This window comes from Cervus elaphus, chromosome 16 (assembly GCF_910594005.1).
Source record: "Cervus elaphus chromosome 16, mCerEla1.1, whole genome shotgun sequence".
NCBI classification, from domain to species: domain Eukaryota; kingdom Metazoa; phylum Chordata; class Mammalia; order Artiodactyla; family Cervidae; genus Cervus; species Cervus elaphus.
In genome coordinates, this window is record NC_057830.1 from 10,489,452 (window position 1) to 10,514,533 (window position 25,082).

General features: G+C 39.2%; 1 protein-coding gene across 5 annotated transcripts in view; it reads right to left on the reverse strand.

Moving 5' to 3' along the window:
• Positions 1–2,433: 2,433 nt before the first annotated feature.
• KIAA1958 (KIAA1958 ortholog) overlaps positions 2,434–25,082 on the reverse strand; it is a 120,670-nt gene continuing 98,021 nt past the window's right edge. For 2 of the 5 annotated variants that reach the window (XM_043927624.1, XM_043927627.1), the window contains 2 exons: positions 18,295–18,467; positions 2,434–4,273 (listed from right to left, as the gene is read on the reverse strand). In XM_043927624.1, coding sequence (XP_043783559.1) covers positions 3,467–4,273; positions 18,295–18,467 — 980 coding nt within the window. In that variant the 3' untranslated portion in view covers positions 2,434–3,466. Of the gene's footprint in view, positions 4,274–5,638; positions 6,542–13,146; positions 15,550–18,294; positions 18,468–25,082 lie in introns of those variants that run through there. The other 3 variants (XM_043927625.1, XM_043927626.1, XM_043927618.1) reach the window with 3 other exon arrangements.

A 25,082-nucleotide genomic window follows, 5' to 3' on the forward strand; every position in this document is an offset into this window, starting at 1 on the left:
ATTTTGTCTAGATTTTCTCTGCGGCTGTCTATGAACATGCTGATAGAAGTAGGCATAGTGCTTGATGTTTTAATAAGGCTGAACTGAGATTGAGATTGAGATAAAAATCAAAGTAACAAGAGTTTCACATTTCTACAAATACCATGTATCAGTCAGGGCAAGTTAATACAGCACATAAGCCAAGGAAAGCTGGGAAATGCCACATCGCTGAGACCAATCCTTTCACAACTTTGGTTAGGTTTTCCCATAACACTCCTCTTTGCAAACACAGTAAACAATGGAAACCTTTCTCATAAAGCCTCTCAGGGCTTCTCTGAAATTCTTTAATCGTTTTTGCTTGTATCTGAGGTATCCGGGCATCGAGGTGTAGGAGGTAGAATTTGATGTGTTGGGTATAAATGTGACCAGATTATAAGGTTTGGTTTCCTCTTCAAGTTTAACAGTTTAAAGGAGACTTTCCGTCATGGAAGGAATAAACGGTATAAAGCAGATTAGCTGAATATCATTATTGCTTTTACCAAAGACTGTAACTAAAACAGGGAAGACTTGTTGCATAATTACAGTGTGTCCAGTGCTGTGCTAAAGCCTTTACATTTCAATGAATCACACCCTTCAAGCTGGTGCCCCAAGTGTCTCTGGCAGGATAAACTTCCCAGGGGAGACCAGGGAGATTCTGGGGAGGAGGTATCAAGCAAGCAGATGCAGAAAGTACTGCAGGCAAGAGCTCGCCCACAGGACTCACTGGGTCCTCCCGTAGTACCTTCAGCCCCACCATTCCTGACAGGAGCCATGGCAACTTCTGCCTCTGTGAACATGTGAATTCCCCCTATTCAATTCCACTTATGAATAAAAAACAAAACAAAACAAACTACAGGTAAGTGGAGAAAGTACTCCTAACCTCCCCCTTTCTTCTCCTGGGATTCTCCCTTCTGCTGGCTTATTAGGCCAAGAGGAGAAAATCCCCGAGAACCCAGTGGGTATGGTTTAGAGCTGGCTGAAAAGATAGAACACGGCCTGAACTTCAAAGGCTAGCGAGCTAGCTATGCAGCCCCCTTAGATCGTCGGACCATGGACGCAGCCATGTAGCAGGTCAGGTGTTTGCCGGGTGTTCCTACATATAAACTTAAAGTGTGTGTATGCACACACACGTACACCTCTACACACAAATACACAGTGCATGGCGCAGAGCAGCACCTGATAAATGTGCTGTCTCACTAACTCCCCCAGGAGGCGTGTGATGAAGGGCAGTGAGGACGCTGAGATGATGATTCTTTCCTTCCATCAGCTATCACTGGAGATTCGACCTCCCGACTAATTACAATCATCCCCTTCAGAACTCTGAGGGTTGAAAGCTCATCACATGGGTGATGAACAACAAAGTTGAGGCAGAGATTGTTATTCAGCTGATGAAAAGCCACTATCGACAGAAAGATTATAGCCTCTGGGTCAGTTATTACTACTTTTGGAAACATTAAAATCTGAAAAGATCCCAGCGACACCTAATGGCTATTTTTTCTTGAATCTATTCAAAATAAAAATGGAAGTCTTAATTAGGCTGCACACTCTGCCCAACAGTTTCACATAGGTTGTGTTTCTGTTTAAGAGCAGTACTGACAAGAACAATGACCATTTGCTTTCTTCAAGTGAAATTCCTTTGGGTGTTTAGCAAGTGAAGGAAACTACCTCAGGTTCTGTCTCTTTCTAATCAAAACCCTAAAATCCCTATAGGAAACCACAACAGAACAGTAGTCAAGAGCTTATAATACTGCTTATTAAATATTACCTGTTATTTACATACAGATGGAGACATACCAAAGTTAATCTATATTCTGGAAAGATCAACTAATAAAATAAGTGTTGCAGGAACTAAAAAGGGAATAACATGAATCCTTAAGGCAGCATTGGTGGAGTCTTCTCCAGTAAAGGAAGTATTACATATTTCAAGGGCCAGTGAATGATTTTTTAAAAACAATTAATTAAATACTAAAACAAAATTTTGAAAAAGACACATGACTAATTTTAGGACTCCTGCAAAATGAATGTATACTGGAATTTTAATTGTGGGTTTCTAGCACACACAGGAACAGAATGGTGTAAGGTTGTGGCAGTCTTTCCTCAGATACAAAATAAAGATTCCCTAGAAGTTATTTTTATTAATTAGTACTCTTTGGGTTCCTTTTTCACTTATAATTGAGAGCAGTTATTATAACTTTCTGTTAATGTGTGAATAACACACGGTCAGATTAAATCTCACCTGAGTGAAACGTGATCACACTGTGTTCATATCCCATCACCATGGTCTGATTTTTACCACTATATCCTTGATGCTGGGTTTGCTTACCTGGTAGGCTGACCCATCACCGTGTCCCAAGCATTGCTGCCAACCTCAAATGATGACATCTCTTGTGGCTGAAAGAGTCGTACTTTGACAAATATATTTCAAAACTCTTTAATATAAACACATTTGGGGATTTGTTTTCTTTGCAGCTTATTTTGTTGGACTTTTTTTCCCGGTTAAGCCTGAAAATTACTTTCAGTTGTTTTACAGATCCAGTGCTATATGCTGACAGAACTGCACAACACAAAGAACAGATTAAAAAAAAAACAAAACAAAAAAACCTCTAAACAGTGTTCAAACGAAAAGAGGTTTCACAGCACGCTGAGAAAGAAAATGTAGGCACTTCTGCTTCAGGAGGTTTTTCACGTTTTGATCACAGATTGCTTCTCCAAGATACTTTCTCTCACTGCAGGAAGTTCCCTCGAACCACCTAGTTCACTGGAAATCTTGTTCTCCCAAGCACTGTTTGGTGTATTAATCTTTTTTCATAAAACTGTCTCCATTGATGCAGAGAGCAAGTTCCTCCCAGGGCTAAGAGCAGTCCTGCGTTCCCATCAGCATGACTGAGTGGAGCTCCATGACCTTCCACCAAGCAAGGCTGCACGCTCTGCGGGATCACGTTATCCACCAACAAAACATAAACAGGAGTGCCAAGCACAAGTTTTCTCCTGGAAGTAGTTAACCTGTTTGCCTCTCTCTTCCTAGATCCTCACTGTAATTCATTAAAGTGTTTAGAGTCTTCAAAACATTCTAAAGCTACTAGGCTACTGGGATTTTTTTTTTTTAATGACTACTGAAACAGTTTTTTTTTTTTCTTTTTTTGAGAAAATCTGTGCTAAAAAGGCACTAGATAAAATGAACTTCCTCGCTCTTGTGTATGTAGTCATTTATACATTGTATTAGATTCTATAATTTAACAGAGGTGACACACATCTGGATAAAACATTCTAAATCTTCACTTGTCTACTTTCAGTTAAAAAAAAAAATCCGAAGTCAAAAGAAACAGGAAGTCCCACACCCTGACCACGAAGTCATGGTCATCCCGGCCTCCTCGGAGCTCTGGCCTTGGCTGCAGGGGGAGCGCCCCGACCAGGATGAGCGGGGTGGTGGCCGGGCCGCAGGGGACGCTCACTGGCAGCAGCCGTGGGAGCTGAGCCTCCTGGACACCTGAGTGAATGAGACGAAGGTGAAGTTCTCACAGTTTTCCAGCTTGACCTTCTTGGCTAAGTTCGGGACAACTCCCCGCAGAGACCGCAGGCCCATCCTCTGCTCCTCGTACCACACCCTGCCCATGTCTGCCCCCTCCTTCCTGGCTGTGAGGTAGAAAGGGGACTTGGCCTCCATCTGGCTGGGCGGCCGGTGCACGTACATGTACTTGTAGAGGAGGCAGTAAGGACACTGCTTGTGTCCCCTGGAATGCTCGTGGTAGATCTTGCCGTGGCACACTCGGGCGGAAGCACTCCGGCTCTCCCGCTTGACGCTGTCTGTCCGGGCGAAGTAGGACTGGTTCTGCGGGTCTTTGAGCAGCTCGATGTCGCCGTACATCAGATCAGCATGCTCCTGGAGCGTCCTCATGTTCAGGTACTGGCTGTTGTACTTGACCACGGTGGACAGGAGCGTGATAGGGCTGTCATCCCCCAGACACCCCGCCTGCCACATCTCCTCCTCGTCCGAGAGGGAGAAGTAGACAATATTGCGAGAACGAGCCCCTGACATCCCTGCCTTGCTCAGCACCCACAGCTTCTCCTTGAGTTTCTTGGTGGACGAGCTGAAGGTGCTGCTGGTGATGGAGAAGCCCACCCCTGCATTCTTCAGGATGCGATCCAGGCCTCGGCGGATGGCGTGGAGCGACGTGGCCAGGAAGTCTGAGCCGTCACTCTTCTTTACGGTGACGTAAAAGTTCTCGAGCAACTCGTTCAACTTCACTGCAGGGATCTCAAATGAGACAAACACTGAGGTTACACGTTTTGCGGACACCCAGGTAGCCAGACCCCTCCTTCCTTCTCCTGATCCTCACTGGGGGCTGTGCTGGGGACAGCCCTCTAGAGGGCTGCCTTCTTAGCATGAAATAATGGAAAAAACAGTGAGCCTCACGCTGGGAGATCTAGGTTCCACACTAGGCTCTTTAGACATCAGTGTTTCAAGCAACAAGACAGGAGATGATAACATACCTTCTCAAAGCATTATTGTAATGCTTAAATAAAGTAGTGGACATGAAAGGGTTTGTAAGCAGTAATGAACACATATATATACAACATAAATATATATACACATACATTTTATTACTGGCCTTTGTACTGACTCTTTGTCTCTAGAAAGCCCTTTCTTCTGTTCTAGCAAATCATTTCCTTCCCGCCCCTTCAATAAAACTCAACCATCCTCTCCGAAGCATGCCTGAATTAAACTGATCAAACTCTGAATCATTCCAACATTAATTTCCTTGATCTCTGCAGTTTGGCACAGCTGGTATGAAACATTCTACACAGAAAGACGACTGACATGTCCAATTTGTACAGCAAGATTTTGCCTTGATCTTTTACCTGAATTTATCTGAATAAGTTTGGAAATATCTGTGACTTAATGTTCCATGGAGTTTCAATATCAATATTTGCTCAAAAGATATGAAAAACTTAATGATTATACTGACAATTAAAGAGTGCTCCTTAGGTATGGTAGGAGGAGCTGGAAGGTTGGCTGCAAAGAAAGCTTTACTTTCAAGAGGGAGTCATAAAGATAAAACCAGACCTTGCTCATTGCCAATTTAGGTTGAATATACATTCTAGGGCAAAAGATAGTCTCAATACAAAATGTTTTAAAAGTAGAAACTATACAGGTAACTTTCATTCTTCTAAGAGCCCTTGCGTCAAAGAGAAAATAAAAACAGAATTATGCATTAAAAATGAACCAAACTGAAAACGTTAGATATCAAAATGTATGAGATGTCACCAAATACATTCCAAAAACATCACAGCCTTAAATGACTTTGTTAGAAACTTTATTGAAAATAAGCAAACATTATTCAACACAAAAGGCTAGAAAAAGTAGATCAAATTCAAAAATAGTAGAGTAAATCAATAAAAATAAAACAAATTAATGAACTGGAAAAGATATAAATTGGGATAGATAAAAAATGAAACTATTACAAACTCCTAGCAAATATGACAGAAAGAAAGAGAAAGAAGAGAAAAGGAAATATACATATAGATAATTTCAGGAATGAGAAAGACTATAACTATCAAAAACAAAGAATATTATAAACTTTATTCATATTAATTTGAAAATATAAATAACCTGAACAATTCCCTAGCAAAATATAAGTTACCAAAGTTAGTTCAATAAGAGGTAAAAGATCTGAGTGAAATGATTGCCAAAGATGTATGTCACTCATAAAGAGATGGCATTATGGAGTCAATTCAGCTTTTCTTTTGTATTTAAACAATTTTGGAGCACAGAAAAAAAGAAGCGTTCTTCATTTTTTTTCCCTAATCCAACTCTGACAGATATTATACCAAAAAACAAAGTATATGAGTATAAATGTACTAAGTAAAATACTGGTGATTTCCGTTTTGCATGGCACAAATGTTAAACAAAAGGCATACATGTTAGAAGCACGCAAACAAGGATACGGTTCTGAAATGCACAAGTAGCAGTCAATATGGTACCAACAAAATAAGGGCTGCTTCTGTTACCACATCAAATTCAGGACTGCAGGAAAGCAAGGGACATGGAGACCAGCAGGGATTACGGCAGAGTGTAAGGATGATTCAAACGTAATAAAGAATGTAACTAACTCATTCCATGTATCAAGGAAAAGTAATAGGAACTTGATAATTACTGAAAAATTATTTGAAAGAATGTGCTATCCCATTTCAAATTTTTAAAAATTCAAACTAGGAACTTCCTTGGTGACACAGTATATAAAAGAATCCGCCTGCCAATGCCGGGGACCTGGGTTCAACCCCTGGTTCAGGAAGATTCCACATGTCTGGGAGCAACTAAGCTGGTATGCCACAACTACTGATCCAGTGCTCTAGAGCCGAGCCCTAACTACCGAATCCGAGAGTCACAACTGCGGGGGCCCGCACACCTAGAGCCTGCGCTCCGTAGCAAGAGAAGCCACCGCAATGAGAAGCCTGGGCACCACGACGAAGAGCAGCCCCTGCTCACCGCAACTAGAGAAAGTCTGTGCGCAGCAACGAAGACCTAGTGCAACCAGAAAGATAAATTAAATTAAAAGGAAAAAAATTCAAACTAAACTCAGATTGGAAGAAAAAATATCCTCTTAGTATGATGAAGACTATTTTACAGACATGAACTATAAAAACTATACCCAAGATGAAAACATTAAAATCTTTTTTTATGAAGTCAGGAACAGGATGAGAATGATGAATATCACTGTTATTACATAACATGCTCTAAAGATTCTGACCAAGTAAGAGACAAAAAAGAAATTACACACACACACACATGTATATATGCATACAGGAAAGGAAAAATAAAAAATATAACTGTTTTCTGATCATCTAAATGTTGGTCTAGGAAACTCCAAGAGATTCAGTCAAAAAGCCATCAGAAAGAAGAGAGTAGCTGCACATAAAATATAAAAAGCAGTAGCTTTCTTACGTCCCAGTAACAGTTAACATAACTTCCCAATTACCATGACACCCAAACTCAGCTGGTTTCAGATTTTTATGTCGTCATTTGAAACTTCCTACTTGCAGGTGTTAACCTCTCTTTGTATTAGCTGGGATTCATGTGGTTACAAGAGAGAGAAACCAGATCTGAACAAGCCTAGGCCAAGAGGGCTATCAGAATTGGTGGATTTCAAGGCTCTCAGGATTCCATCTCTTAAGTTTCTGCATCTCTGTACAAAGCAGCTTTCTTTATGTAGCCACCTAGCACTCCACAAGGTTTACATCTTACAGCTTCAAATACTGGCAAAAGGCCAACTCTTATTTTCAGTAGAACAAAAAAAACGAAGGGGGGATTTTGATTGGCTCACTCTTAATCCAAACAACTGACGAAAAGGTGGTCCACTGTACTAACATAATGGCTTCTGTGGGGATTGTAGGAGAGCAAAGGTTTCTTAAAGAAGAGGTTTTGGGCAGAAAATCATATTACCTTAGTGTCTAAAAATAAAACAAGTAACTTCTGACAGTTTCCTGTTGCCCTTAGGATAAATTCCAAATCTTTCCCTTATATGCAAGTCTTCACAATCTGCTTCCATACAATAGTAGACTGCTTGCAAAGACGGACACCACAACCTCTCTCCATCCGGTTCCTATCAGTTCAGTTAGATCAGTTGATCAGTTGTGTCTGACTCTTTGCGACCCCAGGGACTGCAGCACGCCAGGCTTCCCTGTCCATCACCAATTCCTGGAGCTTGCTCAAACTCTTGTCCATTGAGTCAGTGATGCCATCCAACCATCTCATCCTCTGTTGTCCCCTTCTCCTCCTGCCTTCAATCTTTCCCAGCATCAGGGTCTTTTCCCATGAATCAGCTCTTAGCATCAGGTGGCCAAAGTAGCAGAGCTTCAGCTTTAGCATCAATTCTTGCAATGAATATTCAGGGTTGATTTCCTTTAAGATTGACCCGTTTGATTTCCTTGCAGTCCAAGAGACTCTCGAGAGTCTTCTCCAACACCACAGCTCAAAAGCATCAATTCTTCTGTGCTCAGTTTTCTTTATAGCCCAACTCTACATCCATACATGACTACTGGAAAAAAAATAGCTTTGACTAGATGGGTCTTTGTCAGCAAGGTATGTCTCTGCTTTTTAATATGCTGTCTAGGTTGGTCATTAACTTTTCTTCCAAGGAGCAAGCATCTTTTAATTTCATGGCTGCAGTCACCATCTGCAGTGATTTTGGAGCCCAAAAAATAAAGTCTGTCACTGCTTCCCCATCTATTTGCCATGAAGTGACGGGACTGGATGCCATGATCTTAAGTTTTCTGAATGTTGGTTTTTAAGCCAGCTTCTTCACTCTCCTCTTTCACTTTCATCAAGACGCTCTTTAGTTCTTCTTCGCTTTTTGCCATAAGGGTGGTGTCATCTGCATATCTGAGGTCATTGATATTTCTCCTGGCAATCTTGATTCCAGCTTGTCCTTCATCCAGCCCGGCATTTCTCATGATGTACTCTGCATATCAGTTAAATAAGCAGAGTGACAATATACAGCCTTGACGTACTCCTTTCCCAATTCTGAACCAGTCCATTGTTCCATGTCTGGTTCTAACTGTTGCTTCTTGACCTGCATACAGTTTTCTCAGGAGGCAGGTCAGGTGGTCTGGTATTCCCATCTCTTTAAGAATTTTCCACAGTTTGCTGTGATACACACACTCAAAGGCTTTGGCATAGTCAATAAAACACAAGTAGATTTTTTCTGGAACTCTCTCGCTTTCTCAGTGATCCAACAGATGTTGTCAATTTGATCTCTGCCTTGTCTAAATTCAGCTTGAACATCTGGAAGTTCTTGGTTCACATACCACTGAAGCCCAGCTTGGAGAATTTTGAGCACTACTTTGCTAGCATGTGAGATGAGTGCTACTATTTTTTGGCATTGCCTTTGGGATTGGAATGAAAACAGACCTTTTCCAGTCCTGTGGCCACTGCTGAGTTTTCCAAATTTGCTGGCATATTGAGTGCAGCACTTTCATAGCATCATCTTTTAGGATTTGAAATAACTCAGCTGAAATTCCATCACCTCCACTAGCTTTGTTTATAGTGATGCTTCCTAAGGCCCACTTCACTTCACACTCTAGGATGTCTGGCTCTAGGTGAGTGATCACACCATCATGGTTATCTGAGTCATTAAGATCTTTTTTGTACAGTTCTCCTGATGAGGTCACAAAGAGTCAGACACAACTGAGCAACTGAACGAACTGACTCTGTATTTGTGCCAACTGACTCTGTATTCTTGCCATATCTTCTGTTTCTGTTAGGTCTATACAGTTTCTGTCCCTTATTGTGCCCATCTTTGCATGAAATGTTCCCTTGGTATCTCTAATTTTCTTGAAGAGATTTCTTGTCTTTCCCATTCTATTATTTTCCTCTATTTCCTTGCACTGATAACTGAGGATCTCCTTGCTATTCTTGCTCTTTTCTCTCCTTGCTATTTTTTGGAACTATGCATTCAGATGGATATATTTTTCCTTTTCTTCTTTGCCTTTTGCTTCTCTTCTCAGCTATTTGTAAGGTCTTCTCAGACAACCATTTTACCATTTTGCATTTCCTTTGCATGGGGATGGTTGTGATAACCACCTCCCGTACAGTGTTACAAACCTCTGTCCACAGTTCTTCTGGGACTCTGTCTATCAGATCTAATCCCTTGAATCTATTTGTCATTTCCATTGTATAAGCCTAAGGGATTTGATTTAGGTCATACCTGAATGGTCTAGTGGTTTTCCCAACTTTCTTCAATTTAAGTCTGACCTTTGCAATAAGGAATTCTTCATCTCATCCAGTCAGCCCCTGGTCTTGTTTTTTTCTGTAGAGCTTGTTTTGCTATAGAGCATCTCCATCTTCAGCTGCAAAGAATATAATCAATCTGACTTTGGTAATGACCATCTGGTGATGTCCATGTGTAGAGTCATCTCTTGTGTTGTTGGAAAAGGGTGTTTGCTATGACCAGTGGGTTCTCTTGGCCAAATTCTGTTAGCCTTTGCCCTACTTCATTTTGTACTCCAAGGCTAAACTTGCCTGTTACTCCAGGTATCTCTGACTTCCTACTTTTGCACTGCAGTCCCCATATGATGAAAAGGACAGCTATTTTTTGCGTGACAGTTTTCTTTATACTCTGCTTTCCAGCTTCACTGAACTCTGTGCCAGTCCTATAAACCACAAGGCTCTTTCATGCTTCCAAGTCTGCATATGCTACTTCCTCTACCTAGAAAGCTCCCCCTGCCCCCAATCTTCTCTATCTGGAAAACCTCTATTCCTTATTTCAGATCGAGCTCAAATTCCGCTCTTTATATAGAAGACTACTCCAGCTTCCCTAAGCAAGTTACTCTCTCAACTGGGATCCCACAAATCTTCTTAGAAAAAGTAACTGTATTTATTTATTTATTCTTGGTTGTGCAGGGGCTTCCCTCCTGCTCTGGCTTTTCTCTAGTTAAGAGAAAGCGGGGCTACTCTCTAGCTGCCGGGGTGGGCTTCTCATTGCAGTGGCGTCTCTTGTCACGGAGTGCTGGCTCTGGGCTGTGCTGGCTTTGGTGACTGCAGACACGGCGGCTCATTCGTCGTGGTTCCCAGGCTCCAGAGCACACTCTCAGGAGTTGTGGCACAAGGGCTTAGTTGCTCTGCAGCAGGTGGGATCTTCCAGGATCAGGGATTCAACCCGTGTCTCCTGCATTGGCAGGCAGATTCTTTACCCCTGAGCCATGAGGGAAGCCCCCCCACAACTCTTAAATTTAAATTTTATTACAGCCCTCTCCACATTGCACAGGCTTTTATCTATTTATAGGTCTGTCTCTCAAAGTGGACTGAAAGCTTCCTGAAGGCAAGAATGACATCTCACACACGACTGGTTCTTTATGTTGAAGATCCCTACTAGCAGGTCTGAAATGTATCATTGATACCCCATGAACTGACAAACATGGGTTAAAGCAGAGTCAGGAGAACCAAGCTGACTTAGGGTGCAGATCATTTCTCTTGATTTATACCACAAGTTTCAAAGAAAAATTACAGCAAAAGCAATTCCTGGAGAAATGTCAAGTCACAAAATTTATATTCTCTGCACACAAGCAACTGTTCATTCTGGCCCATTCTGGCTGCCTCCTTAGTTTTCTCAGATTAAGTTTTGGTTGATGGCCATTCCTCCAGGTCTTTAATTTGTTATGAAGACACTGCCAAAAACTATTTCCCTCCATAAGCCACTCTGAACAGATATACTACATTCAATTCACTATGAATTGCAAACCTGGCTTCCCTGATGTGAAAATGACCAAAGAGAAGTAAGAGCTTGGTCATGGGGCAGACGACTCCAGATAGGAAAGAACAGTATAAGAAGACTGACCTGCAGATAAACCCCAAAGTTTTGGAACTATGCAGTAATCCTTGGCAACTGAAAGAATGATAAGACATGCAAAACCAAGAGTGACTTTTGGGGAATGCCTCAAACTTCCTTTTGTGATAATCTTGACCAGGGGATGAAGAAAGTGGAGAAAATGCTCGTGAACTATACATACTCTAATAGGAAAACAAAACAAATCTTCAAGTAACCATTGCTGACAACAGAAATGATTTCACTTTTGTAGTTACCAAATTTCCATTTATTGAGAAAGACAGATACAAACTTCAAGAGGCTCTATTTTCTCAGTAAGCCTAAGGAATATATAAATCAATGAGACAGCAACTTTGAGAAAGACGTACTAGTGAGGATTAGATTACATTTATGAAGAAAAAACACTATGTCGAACACATGTAATAGACCACAGAGTAATGAAAGAGTGAGACTGGCAGGGTACATTCTGCTTATTGAGATGACATTTTGAAGTCTGATCTGATTTCTTGCCTTCCTCCTTAAAAAAAAAAGAAACTAAATTTGAAGTCTGAAGTGAAGTGTTAGCTGCTCAGTCATGTCTGACTCTTTGTGACCTTATGGACTGTAAGCCCGCCAGGCTCCTCTGTCCATGGGATTTCCCAGGCAAGAATACTGGAATGGGTAGAAATTTCCTTCTCCAGGGGATCTTCCTGAACCATGGATCAAAGCCAGGCCTCCCGCCTTGCAGGTGGATTCTATACCGTCTGTGCCACCAGGGAAGCCAGCTGCCATACCATGATCAACAGCTGTAACTATCTTGTCTGCTGCTAGCTATATCTATCTTGAGAGACACAACTAGACTAAAAATACCTTGCACTGGGACCAAAAAAGTGAGATTAAAGACTGTAGACCTTGATGCCACAATTCCTTTTAACTAAATACTGCTAATTCTCTAAGAGACTGGTCTTTCTTAAGAATTTCTCATTAAAAATATTTAAGTGGCCCATGTGAGACAGAGGATTGAAATATATTTTCTTCTTCATCTACATTCCTCTAGACAACACAGGAGAAACTACCTAGAAGTGATGATAAAGCACATCCAACTGGACAGGTGAGACATTTTCACCACCGGGGATGTATATGTTACCTAAGCTGTGGAGGTTGTGGGGAAATGAGGCTCTTTCCATGGATTCCTGCAAGGAAGTGTAAAGTTTCCCAGTAACAGATAACTGTCTTCATAGTGACTTCACAAAGTCTGGAAGACAAGATCCTCTGGCCTAGAAAAGGTTAAGGTTAAGGGCTGAAGAAATGGTGATGAAGGCCTACGAGAATAGATGAGTTTTTAAATTTTTATGAATGAAGGTGAATTGTTACATTTAAATTGATTTATTTGCTAGGTTATTACAGTAAGATACACATACAATTTCCCATCTTAATAATTTACAAGTGTACCATCCACTGGCATTAAAAGTACATTCGCAATGTGGTGCAACCATCATCACTACTTATTTCCAGAATTTTTTTAAAAAGAAACTGTATTCATTAAACAGTAACTCCACATTTCCTCCTCCCACCAGCCTCTACTAATCTCTATTATACTTTTTGTCTCTATAAACTTGACTGTTCTACCTACCTTGCACAAATGGAACAAGACATATTTGTTCTTTTGTGTCTGACATTTCACATAGTATAACATGTTAAAGGTTCAGCCATGCTGTAAGCATGTATCAGTACTTCATTTCTTTTTGTTGACAGATAATATTCCATTGTATAGATAGGCCACATTTTGTTTATCCATTTATCTGCTGATGGACATTTGGATGTCTGGATTATATTTTGGCTATTGTGAATAATGCTACAACAAACACTTGTGTACAGGTTTTTGCATAGATGTATGTTTTAAATTTTCTTGAGTTTATGCCCATGAATGGAATTTCTGTGTGATACAGTAACTCTTAAGTTTAACTCTTAGTGAACTGCCAGACTTTCCAAAGCAGCTGCATCATTTCACATTCCCACCAGGACTGTGTAAGAGCGTATGAAGGTTCCAATTTCAACACTTGTTATCTTTCTCTTTTTTATTCTAGTCTTCCTACTGAATGTGAAGTAGAATCTCATGTGGTTTAGACTTGCATTTCCCTGAGGTCTAATGAAGTTGAGCATCTTTTCATGTGCTTATCTTCATCATAATAACTGCTTAATGTCCTTATCTGCTAATTCTAAAATCTGTATCAGTTCTGGGTTGGTTTTGATTGATTCATTCTTTAAGTGATATATTTTCTTGCTTCTTGGCATGTCTGCAAATTTTTGCTTACTTGCCAGACATTCTAAATTTTCTTTCTTGGGGTCTGGATATTCTTATAATCCTATAAATGTCATTAAGGTCTGCTCTAGGACATAGTTAAATTACTTAGAAACTGTTGGATCCTTTTGGGTCTTGCTTTTTCTTCATTAAAAAATTAAGATGTAATTTCCATATAACACTATCAGTTTTAGGTATATAACATAATGTTTTGAAATTTATATATATTGCAAAATGATCACCACAATAAATCTAGTCAACAGCCATCACCACATATAGTTTAATTTTTTTCCTTGTAATGAGAACTTTTAAGATTTACTCTCTTAGCAATTTTCAAATACACAATACAGTATTATTCACTACAGTCAACAAGCTATAACATTACATCCCCAGGCATTTTGACCACCTTCACCCATTTCAACACCCCTCATTCCCAATGTCTAGCAACCAACAATCTGTTCTTTGTGCTCTGAGGTTTTTGCTTTTAGATTCCACATAAAAGTGAGATCATATGGTATTTGTCTTTCTCTATCTGAGTTACTTCACTTAGTATATAATGCCCTCGAGGTTCAAACATGTTGTTGCAAATGGCAAGATTTTCTTCGCTTTTATGGCTGAGTAATATTCCACTGGGTATATACACCATATATTCTTCATCCATCTATGGACACTTAGGCTGATTCCATGTCTTGGCTATTGTAAACAATGCTGCAATGAACAGAGAGGTGTATATATCCTTTCGAGTTAATGTTTTCACTTCCTTTAGATAAAGGATTGTATGGTAGTTCATGTTTTGATAATAGCCATCATAACAGATGTGAGGTGATAGCTCATTGTGGTTTTGAGTTGCATTTCCCTGATGATGATTAGTGATATCCTACCTTCTCATGTAGCTGGGTCTTGCTTTTAAGATTTGCTGGGTGGGATCAGAGCAAAGCTCAATCCATGGCTAATTATTCTCCACATGTGATGCAAGACCTTTCTGAATATTCTACCCCATGAATCCTGAGGTTTTTCCAGTCTGACTGGCGGGGAGAGGCCCTATTTCCAGTTCGCTGCTAGCTCCAGGTACTAATACCTTTCATTCTTCCAGGTGTTTTGTTTTGCCCCCCTCACGTAGTTTCCTCACATGTAGATGTTGATCAGTATTCAGCTGAATATTTGAGATGGAATATGTTCCGTTGTCTCAGGTTCTCTTTCTGGGTAACTCTCTACTTTCAAATATTCTGTTAATGACAATTCTAGTCACTGGGTCTCTCTGGACTCTGAAGTCTGCTGGGCTCTGCCTGCGTGCCTCTCCCCGCACCACAGCCCTGCAGACTCTCTCAAGGCAGCAAGCTGGGGCACACCCAAGGGTCACCTTGTTTCCCATCTCTCAGAGATCACTGCCCTATGTGTGTTATATAGTCACTTGCATATCACTTGTATCATTTGTCTGTTTTTTGGTTGTTTTTGGCAGGGGAATGCAAATCTCCTCCAAATTGGTTGGAAGTGAAAGATTTAACTCACTTTTCTCCTGGGTATGGGTTACATGTTCCCACTTCTTCCTATGAATAGCAACTTCTGATCGGACGCTAGAAACCATGGATTTTACATTATTACATTCTGGATTTGTCCCATCTTTTCGATAAATGTCGTAGTTTCTTTCTAGTTGTTCTCACGTCCCCATCCTCCCCGAGTTCTGATTTCTGTCTCCCCTCAACGCAGCGAGATTGCCAGGCTCAGTCTGGGCTCTCCACTCTTCCCTGCAGTTTAGAGACTGTCTCCAGGCAGAAAGCCTGGGAGGTGGTGGCACTCATCCCAGGGATCAAGTCTGCGTTGTCTGTTCTGTCGGAAGACTTCCTTCAGACATTTTGCTCAGTTTTCCGGTTGCTACAGGAGGGTGATTCTGGACCCTTCTATTCCCTTATGATCACAAGTGGAAACGATCTGCCAGATTGTTTTGGTTAGTGTGGTGTTGCTTGTTCATTTTTATAATTCTTTTCATTCCTCTGACAAACAGTACATACACACTTAGCCTATAACCTACTATCTGAAGTTCCTGCTGTCTAAACCTGTTCTTTTCTGTTTCTAATCATTCTCATTCATGGTGGTTTATTTCCTTAAGTGGCTTGTGATTTTTTTTTTTTTATGAGCACATATTTAGTTGATCTTTATTAACCTGTGAAAAATTTGTACCTATATGTTGGATGTTTCCCTTCAAAGATTATTAGCATATGACTCTGCAAGGAGCCAGGGTATGCTATTGACTTGGAACTTTCAGGGTCTTCTCAGTAAATGGTTCTTCAGTTTCGCTCCTTGTCACCTCCCTTCCTCAGTGGATGCTATTAACATAAGCCCTGAGGGGACAGCCTGATTTTCATAGGTGCTTACTGCTCACACCGCTTCAGTTTCAGCCCTTAGAAGACTCTGCTTCTTTTTGCCAAGGTACCTCACAGTATCTAGGGTACCATGCTTCCAGATGTAGAAACTTGGGTTTCCTATTTCATCTCTTGTTGGTACCCTAAACACATCACCCAAACCTAGAGGTATCACTTGCCTTTGGGCTTCAACTTTGACTTCTATTTGCAACACCTCTGAATTCAGACTTCCAGCTTTAATATTTCCCCCATGTTTTAAATTTCATGTTCCCAAATTTGACATATCCATCTGGTAGATGTATCTATTATTTATTTACTTTCAACATATCCAAATCAAAGTACATATTTCTCTTCTTTTTTTTGTCTTAAAAAATGTTAATTTGATGTAATTTTAGACTTACAAGAATAGTAAAGAGAATCCCCAACTAGTCTTCATTGAGCTTCTCCTAATGTTACTATCTTACAGAACAGTTATTGAAACCAGGAAATTAACATTGTTGCAATGCTATTAGCTAAACTTCAGACTTAAAATCACATTTCCCCTTTTTCTCCAGTAAAATTTCCTTCCTGCACCAATAGAATCCCACATTTCATCTAGCTGTCATCTCTCCTTTAGTTCAGTTCAGTTCAGTCACTCAGTCATGTCCGACTCTCTGCGACTGCATGGACTGCAGCAAGCCTTAGTTTCCCCAAACTGTGACCATTTCTCTATCTTAGTATCTTCTGTGACCTTGATGCATTCCATGATACATTTGGAGAGTACCAGTTAAGCATTTTGTAGAATTTTCCTCAATTTGGATTTGTCTGCTCTTTTATCATGAGTACACTGAGGTCATGAATTTTTAAGAAAAAAATCCCATACATGCAATGTGTTGTCCCTAAGCACATGGGAAATATTAATCTTGATCACTATTAAAGTGGCATCTGCCAGGGTTCTCCTCTGAATAGTTACTATTTCTCTCTAGCCATATTTAAGAGGGTCTTACGTTGATGCAACACAAAAATCCTGTTTATCCTTAAACTTTCACCACTAATTTTGCCATTAACAGTGGAGTCTTGCCTGTAGCAATTATCATTGTGGTGTTCTATGGTGATTATATACCTCTCTTGTTCTACATTTTAAAACAATTAATTAATTAATTTTAATTGGAGGCTAATTACTTTACAATATTGTGGTGGTTTTTGCCATACATTGACATGAATCAGCCACAGGTGAACATGTCCCCCATACCAAACCCCCCTCCCACCCCCCCTCCCCATCCCCTCCCTCTGAGTTGTCCCAGGGCACCAGCTTTGAATGCCCTGTTTCATGCATCAAACTTGGACTGGTCATCTATTTCACATATGGTAATATACATGTTTCAATGCTATTCTCTCAAATTATCCCACCCTTACCTTTTCCCACAGAGTCCGAAAGTCTGATCTTTATACCTGTGTCTCTTTTGCTGTCTCACGTATAGGGTCATCATTAGCATCTTTCTAAATTCCATATATATGCATTAATATACTGTACTGGTATTTTTCTTTCTGACTTCTGTCTCTACACGTCCTACAATTTTTCCTTCTGTTAACAAATGTCAAACATTTCAAATTAGAAGAGATTTTAAGAGCTTGTTTTACAACTGGGAAAATTAACAATCTATCAAATACATTTTTTGCTCATCACTTCCAATTAATTGCTCTAAAATGTTACATTTCTTACATTCCTTCCTGTTCAAAAGAAATTCAGTGTTTCCCCTTCACCTACCCCTAAATTTGCAGATCCTACGGTCAGTGTTCTCCCTATGATGACAGTCCCTTCCCTGCTGCTCCTGCAATCATCTTTCAAATAAACTCTCTCCTTATAAAGAAACACAGAAAAAAAACTTCAGTGGCCAATATTCACAAGATTTTGGCTTGGCATTTAAGGGTTATCAGAATCTAGCTTTATAGTTCATTGTTCCCATACGCGAAGCCTCCGCTGCAGGCAGGTGAATATGTCCCTCTGAATTTTACTCTTCTTACATGATTCAGCTAGAAGACTCATGTCTTTATCCAATTCTCTTGAAACTCTACCTCTCTCTCAAATACAAAATTAAGTTTAAGTATAAATTCCTTTGTCAGTCTCAACAAAGTGAAATTAATTTACCCATCTGGATTTTTTGGCATTTAAATTCTGCTTTGTACTGTGGATATTTTTCTATTTTAGGGTCTTTTCAAAGTTTCCCCAGACAGAAAGCACCTGTTCCATGTTCCCCACAATGCTTAGCACCCTGCCTGACACAGGCAGGCTCAGTAAAGCTGGCTGTAAGAAGTAAAGTCAAGAGTTTCTTACCTTGGTGATGTCTGTGTGATCTTTGAGCCCATTGGTCATGCACCAATATCGCCACACATTCAGGGCATACCGTGTGGCTTTGGTCGTATTTGGGCTTACTGCACTGGTACATAGATCATTCAAGTCATCATTAATATTAAATACAGGAAATTTGTTGAGCTTAGTAGAATAGGCTAGAAAGAAAAACAATAAAAGGCATTAAAATAATTTGCCATTCCCATCTTTGGAGAATTACATCTTTGGATCATGTTAAATAACAGAAAACTTCTAAGAGACAACCCTTTAAGAAAAGAAAATTTCTATCAAGTATATCTATATTAGAATATAGTATGGAACAATATTTCCAGCTTTAAATCATGCAGTATCCTAGGATTTAATCCCCCAAATTTTGCCATATATACTAACTGATGCACTAATGCAGGCATTTCAGTAACAGCTGTGGAAAAATGAATGAGGAGAAACAAAGAATGATTCAAAAATTTTCACTGAAAAAAATAGCATTTCAACAAGAAAGAAGGGGAAGAAAAGGAAAAACAAGCTATACATTCTTTCTCTTTACCTTAAGCACATGAAGAACTCTTTTTCTGTAATAAATAGCCTCAAAAGTGTTATGTGTCATTCTGGGCAGCTTCAAATTAAATGGTATTAGAATATTTCTTTATTTCTTTTCACAAACTGATAAAGAGAGAGATTTCAACCCTGACTCCACAACCCGGCTGCTAGCTTAGAATCTGAATGGAAGGTCAAATAGAATATTAGGGAAAGAGAAGGGGTACACCAGAGAGGCTCACATCTGAGAATGAACAGATTGTAATTTATAACTGCTAAATGATTTTAGATGAAGACTTCTCTTTTTCAATGGGTCCACTGGTTGCCAAAGAAATACCTAAATTTATAACCATTAGCTGGCCTTTCTTCATACTCTGTGATCTACTAAAGCTGGGCTTAAACTGTTCAAATTATTGTCTTTTGAAAGAAATAAAAGTTAAGGTAAAAACCACTGCAAAGTAAAAAGAATGCCAACTTGTACTCTAACCAGTGATTTTGACCCACTTTGGAATGTTTCTGAATTCAAACCGGACTCAAAAGGCTAAGAAATAGCAAAACCAAAAGCTAACACATTACCAAGGTGATCTGCAAAGTGCTTGTATCTGACTCACCTCACCTGTCTCTGCTCCCAGTAAGGAACCCAAACCACCAGCCTCCTGTGTTTTCCAGCATCCTCCTGTGCCCAGGACACCACATCACACCCTCCCCTCACACCCCGAGAAATCTCCCTCAGGTCTTTGTGCCAATCAAATAGCGTGTTTTTTCAATTCCAATTGCAAACTCTTTCCCCATACAACCCAACTCCCTCATTCTCACTTTCAGTATGAGCCCCACATTTGCTTTCTTTTTTTTTTTTTTTTCTGTGGACTTCACTTTAAGTTACACTTGAATTTATTGTTATTGTTGAGTTGCTAAGTTGTCTGACTCTTTTGCAGCCCCATGGATTATAGCCCATCAGGCTCCTCTGTCCATGGGATTTTTCAGGCAAGAATACTGGAGTGGGTTGCCATTTCCTTCTCCCCACATTTGCTTTCTTATTCCTTAGAACTAATAATATAATTGTGCCCTGAAGATCTCTTCAGTTGGTTTATATGATCCTTAAGACTGTGTCTTCATCCTTTAAGTTGGCTTTGAATTGCTGAACACACAATCTGCTTTAATAAATGCTTAAAGTAAGACAGAAACAACGCTAGAAATGCTTTCCAAAGCAACTGAGACATGTAGGCATATTCCTCTCACCACCTTCCTAAACAGACATATAGCTAGTATTATTTCTGGGACTTGCTTGATAATGAAAGGATTCTAGTATAAAATTTATTATTATGTCCAGCACTAATTAAATGTTCACTATATGCTAAGGGTCATATAAATTATCTGCGTCTCTAAGCAATCCTACTGTTGTACCCATTTTACAGGTAAGGAATCTGAACCTCATACACTTCAAACATCATTCATCCAATATCTGCTGAGGTACTCTCTCTGTACCAGGCACTGTGCTGTCCCAAGTCGTGGAGTTGGGACAATATTAGAGCCAACGCCTGGTTTGCTCCTGGGTCCTGCTGAGTCCACTCTGGTCACTACAGCAAAGGAACCGGGTGCTACAGGGATACAGCGCTTAGTAAGGAACACAATTTAGGTACTAGCTACCTGTGCTTCTGAAAAACATCCTTGCCTCCCAAATTTACTCAGGTTAACCTTCATAAGTCTGATTTAAATAACCACTATAGTCACTATAGCTTTTCTGAACAACAGTAAAAAAATGACTTATTTGCAACACAGCCTAGTCCCCATAACTTTAAGATGCTTAGGAGTAGAAAAGAGTCACGTTGCAAGACAGGATGCCTAAGTTTAATTATTACATTAAACAATTCTAAGGGCTTAAATAATTTAATTTTCTATCACACAAACAGAGACTGTACACTGAAAATGGAAACCAAGTCCTAGTATTTAAAGAAACAGGAAAAGAAGGCTTGTATACTTACATAATGGGAAAAGAAACTTGTGAAAATGAAACGACATACACGGTTCCTTCATGACTGTATTTAAGGATTAAATTATGTCTCTTTAACTGCTTTTTAAAAATTCTGAGTAGAAATTGTAGTGTTATGGTGCTGAGGACATTTTTAGGAGAGCATCCTCATGGAGAAACAAACGAAAGAATTACAGCTGAATACAGGGAAAAGAAGGGACTAGTAAAGAAGGTTTTGAGTGATTCCCCCCTAGAGAACAGGCAAACGCTGAGCTCAGAGTTAGGAGGGTCCGTGGGAGTAGAGCCTCAGGATGGCCAGATCCGAATGATTATCCTACTTTCTACACACAGCTTCCACTGACATCATTTATGGCACAGTGTGTAAAGTGAGTGGATCTGCAGTGGAAGGCGACTACCACCAAGGTCAGAGAGAAAAGGGGGCACTGCCTAAGGTAACTCCAGGCAGCCCCATTGGATAGAGAGGGGAAAACAGGAAAGCAGCTATAAAAAGGTAAGAAACCCCCAAATGTACTCCATCTCTCAGGCAGCACCTCTGCTGTGTCTACACTGGAGAGGGTTCCTGGCGTCCCAGCCTACCTTCTACTTTATACTGTGCAGGGAAGCTTCTTCACGGACATGTCTCTGTCCAGCATCACAGCTGGGTGAAGTCCACCCACAGAACCCTGTGCTCAACTATTACCCACAAACGTGAGCTCTGCCCAGGTTCAAACAGGACCCTTGAACATGGTCTAAGGAAATCCCTATAAGCTATCAATAATGTGAAATCCAGACTTTCATTTTAAAATGTGGGCCTACAAACAAGCATCACCTGGCAACTGGGTAAAACTTAAAAGCATGGAAGTTACCAAGTTATACAAGCAGAGCAACTAATTTCATGTTCCCTCTCCTCTGCCTGAAAACAGACAATTCAGAAAACCAGAAAAAAAAAAATTTAAAGATCGATACATAGGTTTGAGAGGATAATGCATACTTAAAACAAGAACAGCTTTTACTGTAAAAGGAAAAGAGAACCAAGGGGGACAGGGAGGTGGGAAGAACTGGGAGACTGGGATTGACATATATACATTATTGATACTAGTACAAAGTAACCAATGAGAACATACTGTTTAACACAGGGAACTCTACTGAAAGCTGGTGACCTAAAGGGGAAGGAAGTCCAGAAAGGAGGGGATACATGGATATGTGTAGCTGATTCACGTCGCCTGTACACCAGAGACGAATACAACACTGGAAGGTAACTGTACTCTAATAAAAATTCATTTAAAAAAAAAAAAGGAAAAGAGAACAAGAAAGATCCTGGAAAGTTTAAATGATGGAAAAACACATTTTAAAAATTCTCCGAAGAGCCAAGTATTAGAATGAACATGGCTAAAGGACAAATCAGTTACTAGGAAGGAATTTTCCCTGAAGGGCAGGCAAAGTAATAAAAAACTGATGAGAGTGAAGTTAAGAGGCATACAAGACAGGCTAATAAAACTGAAAATCCATCTTATAAGAATTTAAAAGAAAAAGTGAGAGAATAGGATAAAAGACATATGAAAATCCCATTGATCAAAGAAAGATTTTAATCCTTAGAGTGTTAAGGTTCATGATCTGTCAAACACACACACTGAAAAGACACACACGTAAACAAATCTTGGTGAAATTCCCAAAGCGTGAGAACAAAAAGAAAATTCTGTAATCTTTCTGGTGTGTGTGGGGGGGCGGTGGGGAGAGCCATCACGATAGTAACAAGAATTAGATTTTTCAGCTGTGATACCAAATAATAAAATACACTGACTCAAGTCTACTCAGAGTTGTGAGGGAAAACAACCAAAATTAAGAATTCTATTACCTAACTAAAGTATCACTTGAGGAAAAAGAAAGGTATTTTCAAATCAAAAAAAGAGAAACTGAATCAAAGCTTCAGTTTGAGAAACTGAATCAAAGACAGGGAAAGATATTAGGTACAAGGTATAGTAAGTAAAAAGCAAATAATTTACTCCTAACACTAGGTAATGTGACAATTGAGCTCAACACAATTGTTAAGACTGTGAAAAGAGACGGGGTGTGATGGAACAAAATCTTGAACTAAAATTCCCCATAATTTCAATAATAAGGGAAAAAGAGGAAAGATATTAAAAAACATGATTAGGATCTCATCCTCTTTGGGAAGGATAAGGAACAAAGAAGAAAAAAAGGGACAGATGACCAATGTGAATTAATTTTTCATATTAAAAATATATTTAAATCTGTTAAAAACAAAAAACATGAAAGAAATAACTATTAGAATGTATTTTCAAATAAGAGAGTAAATAAAAGGGTATTAGCCAGAAAAAGTTAAGCAAAAACAAAAGTTTAACATCTGCAAAACTTGGGACAAGTTAACAAACAAAATAAGGAACCAAGAAAGCAAACATGATGTAAAAAAGACATACAGATGGCCAACAGGCACATGTAAAGATGCTCAATATCACTTATCACTAGGGAAACGCAAATCAAAACCACAATGAGATATCACCTCATATCTGTCAAAAAGACAGGAAACAATAAGTGTCGGTGAGGATGTGGAGAAATAGGAACAATTGTGCCTTGGTGGTGGGAATGAAAATTGGTGCAACCACTATGGAAAAGCACACTTGTTCTTTTAGACATAATACTTATTGCACACTTAATAGGCTACAGTATAGTATAAACATAACTAAATGCACTGGGAAACCAAAACTCTAAAATTTATCCAGGAGAGTAAATAATGCTTAAAAAAGGAAGGCAATTATTGCTTTCACATTTTTAGATCATTATAAATTTCAATAAAGTAAAAAATACTCAGTCTGGAAATATTTGCCACCAAGTTCAATGTTTTTTTAAAAACATTATCTTTTAGATATAGTACCAACATTAAATATTTTATACATATTAGTTATTTTTAGTAATTTAAAACCTTAGAAAAGATTATCATTAATAAATTAAAAATAGATGGATAAAACTTTTAAAAAGAAAACATTTTCTGACTTGTAGGGTAAATATTCCTCAACTTAAATTCTAATATTCTCCCCCTATTGGGAAAATAAAATTTGTTACATTTTAAATGTTTAATTTGTAAACACATTTAAAGATGAATCCCTTGTGTCTAGAGTTCTAAAAACACAAACTTAGTTATAACCATTTATAAAGTAGTTTGCAATACAATTTACAGTATTATAATACAAAAACACAGTAATTATTTCTATTTGGAATACTCAGCTTTCTGTGAGTAAGTACTTTGGGAGACTATCCACAGATATGGAGGAAATTTATTTGCACTTTGCAAAATAATGAACTGTGAGAGAGAACACTGTATTTTCTGGGGTTTTTGGGTTCTTTTTTCCATTTATTTTTATTAGTTGGAGGCTAATTACTTTACAATATTGTAGTGGTTTTTGCCATACACTGACATGAATCAGCCATGGATTTACATGTTTCTGGGGGTTTACTATTTTCTTTATTAAATAATTTTAGTGACACAATAAGGATGTCTGAAACTTATAATCGTTTTGAACAACCATTCCGATTCCATTCAAAGAACATCGTCAAACGTGCTAAATGCAACAAACTGTACATGGAGAATTGTATCTGAACAGAAAAATTTTCCTAAAAATGAGGAAGTCTAGAATCTGACATCTACTTAGCTTGGCATGACTTCCCACAACTGGCTGACACAGCTCCACAGGTGGACAGAAAGACAGAGTTTGCTGTGGAGACTTTTGTTCCACAAACAGGACTTTTAGGCCTGGGGCTCCAGGAAGCATATGATTAATTAGCTCTAAATGCCTTCCCAAAGTGTCTTCCCTACCTAGGAGCTTAGTCTGAGCACTCACAGGTAGAAACGCTCCTCCTCAGTGCTTAGAAAACAACTGACCAGGAAAGCTTTGCTCAGTATGCACTGACTATAACCCGGGGCTAATGCATGGTGACCAGGACAGTTTTTTTAAAATGTGGTTTAACTTGTCTTTTAAACTGTTTGTTGTAGCTACAAAAATTAGCCAGCTTTGCAAAAAACCATTGATTAAATGAATGAAGACTAGTCATACCCAAACACAGATAAAACACTAATTAAAGCACGCTCTCATTATAGAGACATCACTGACGTTCATTAACTGATTTTATTGGATTTTTTTTTTATTTCTATAAGTTTTAGGCTGTACCAACAAATACTGAAAACAATAGAAAGTCACACTACATTAGAGATAACCATTATCACATAACAGAATAAGTCACTGGGACATAAAAC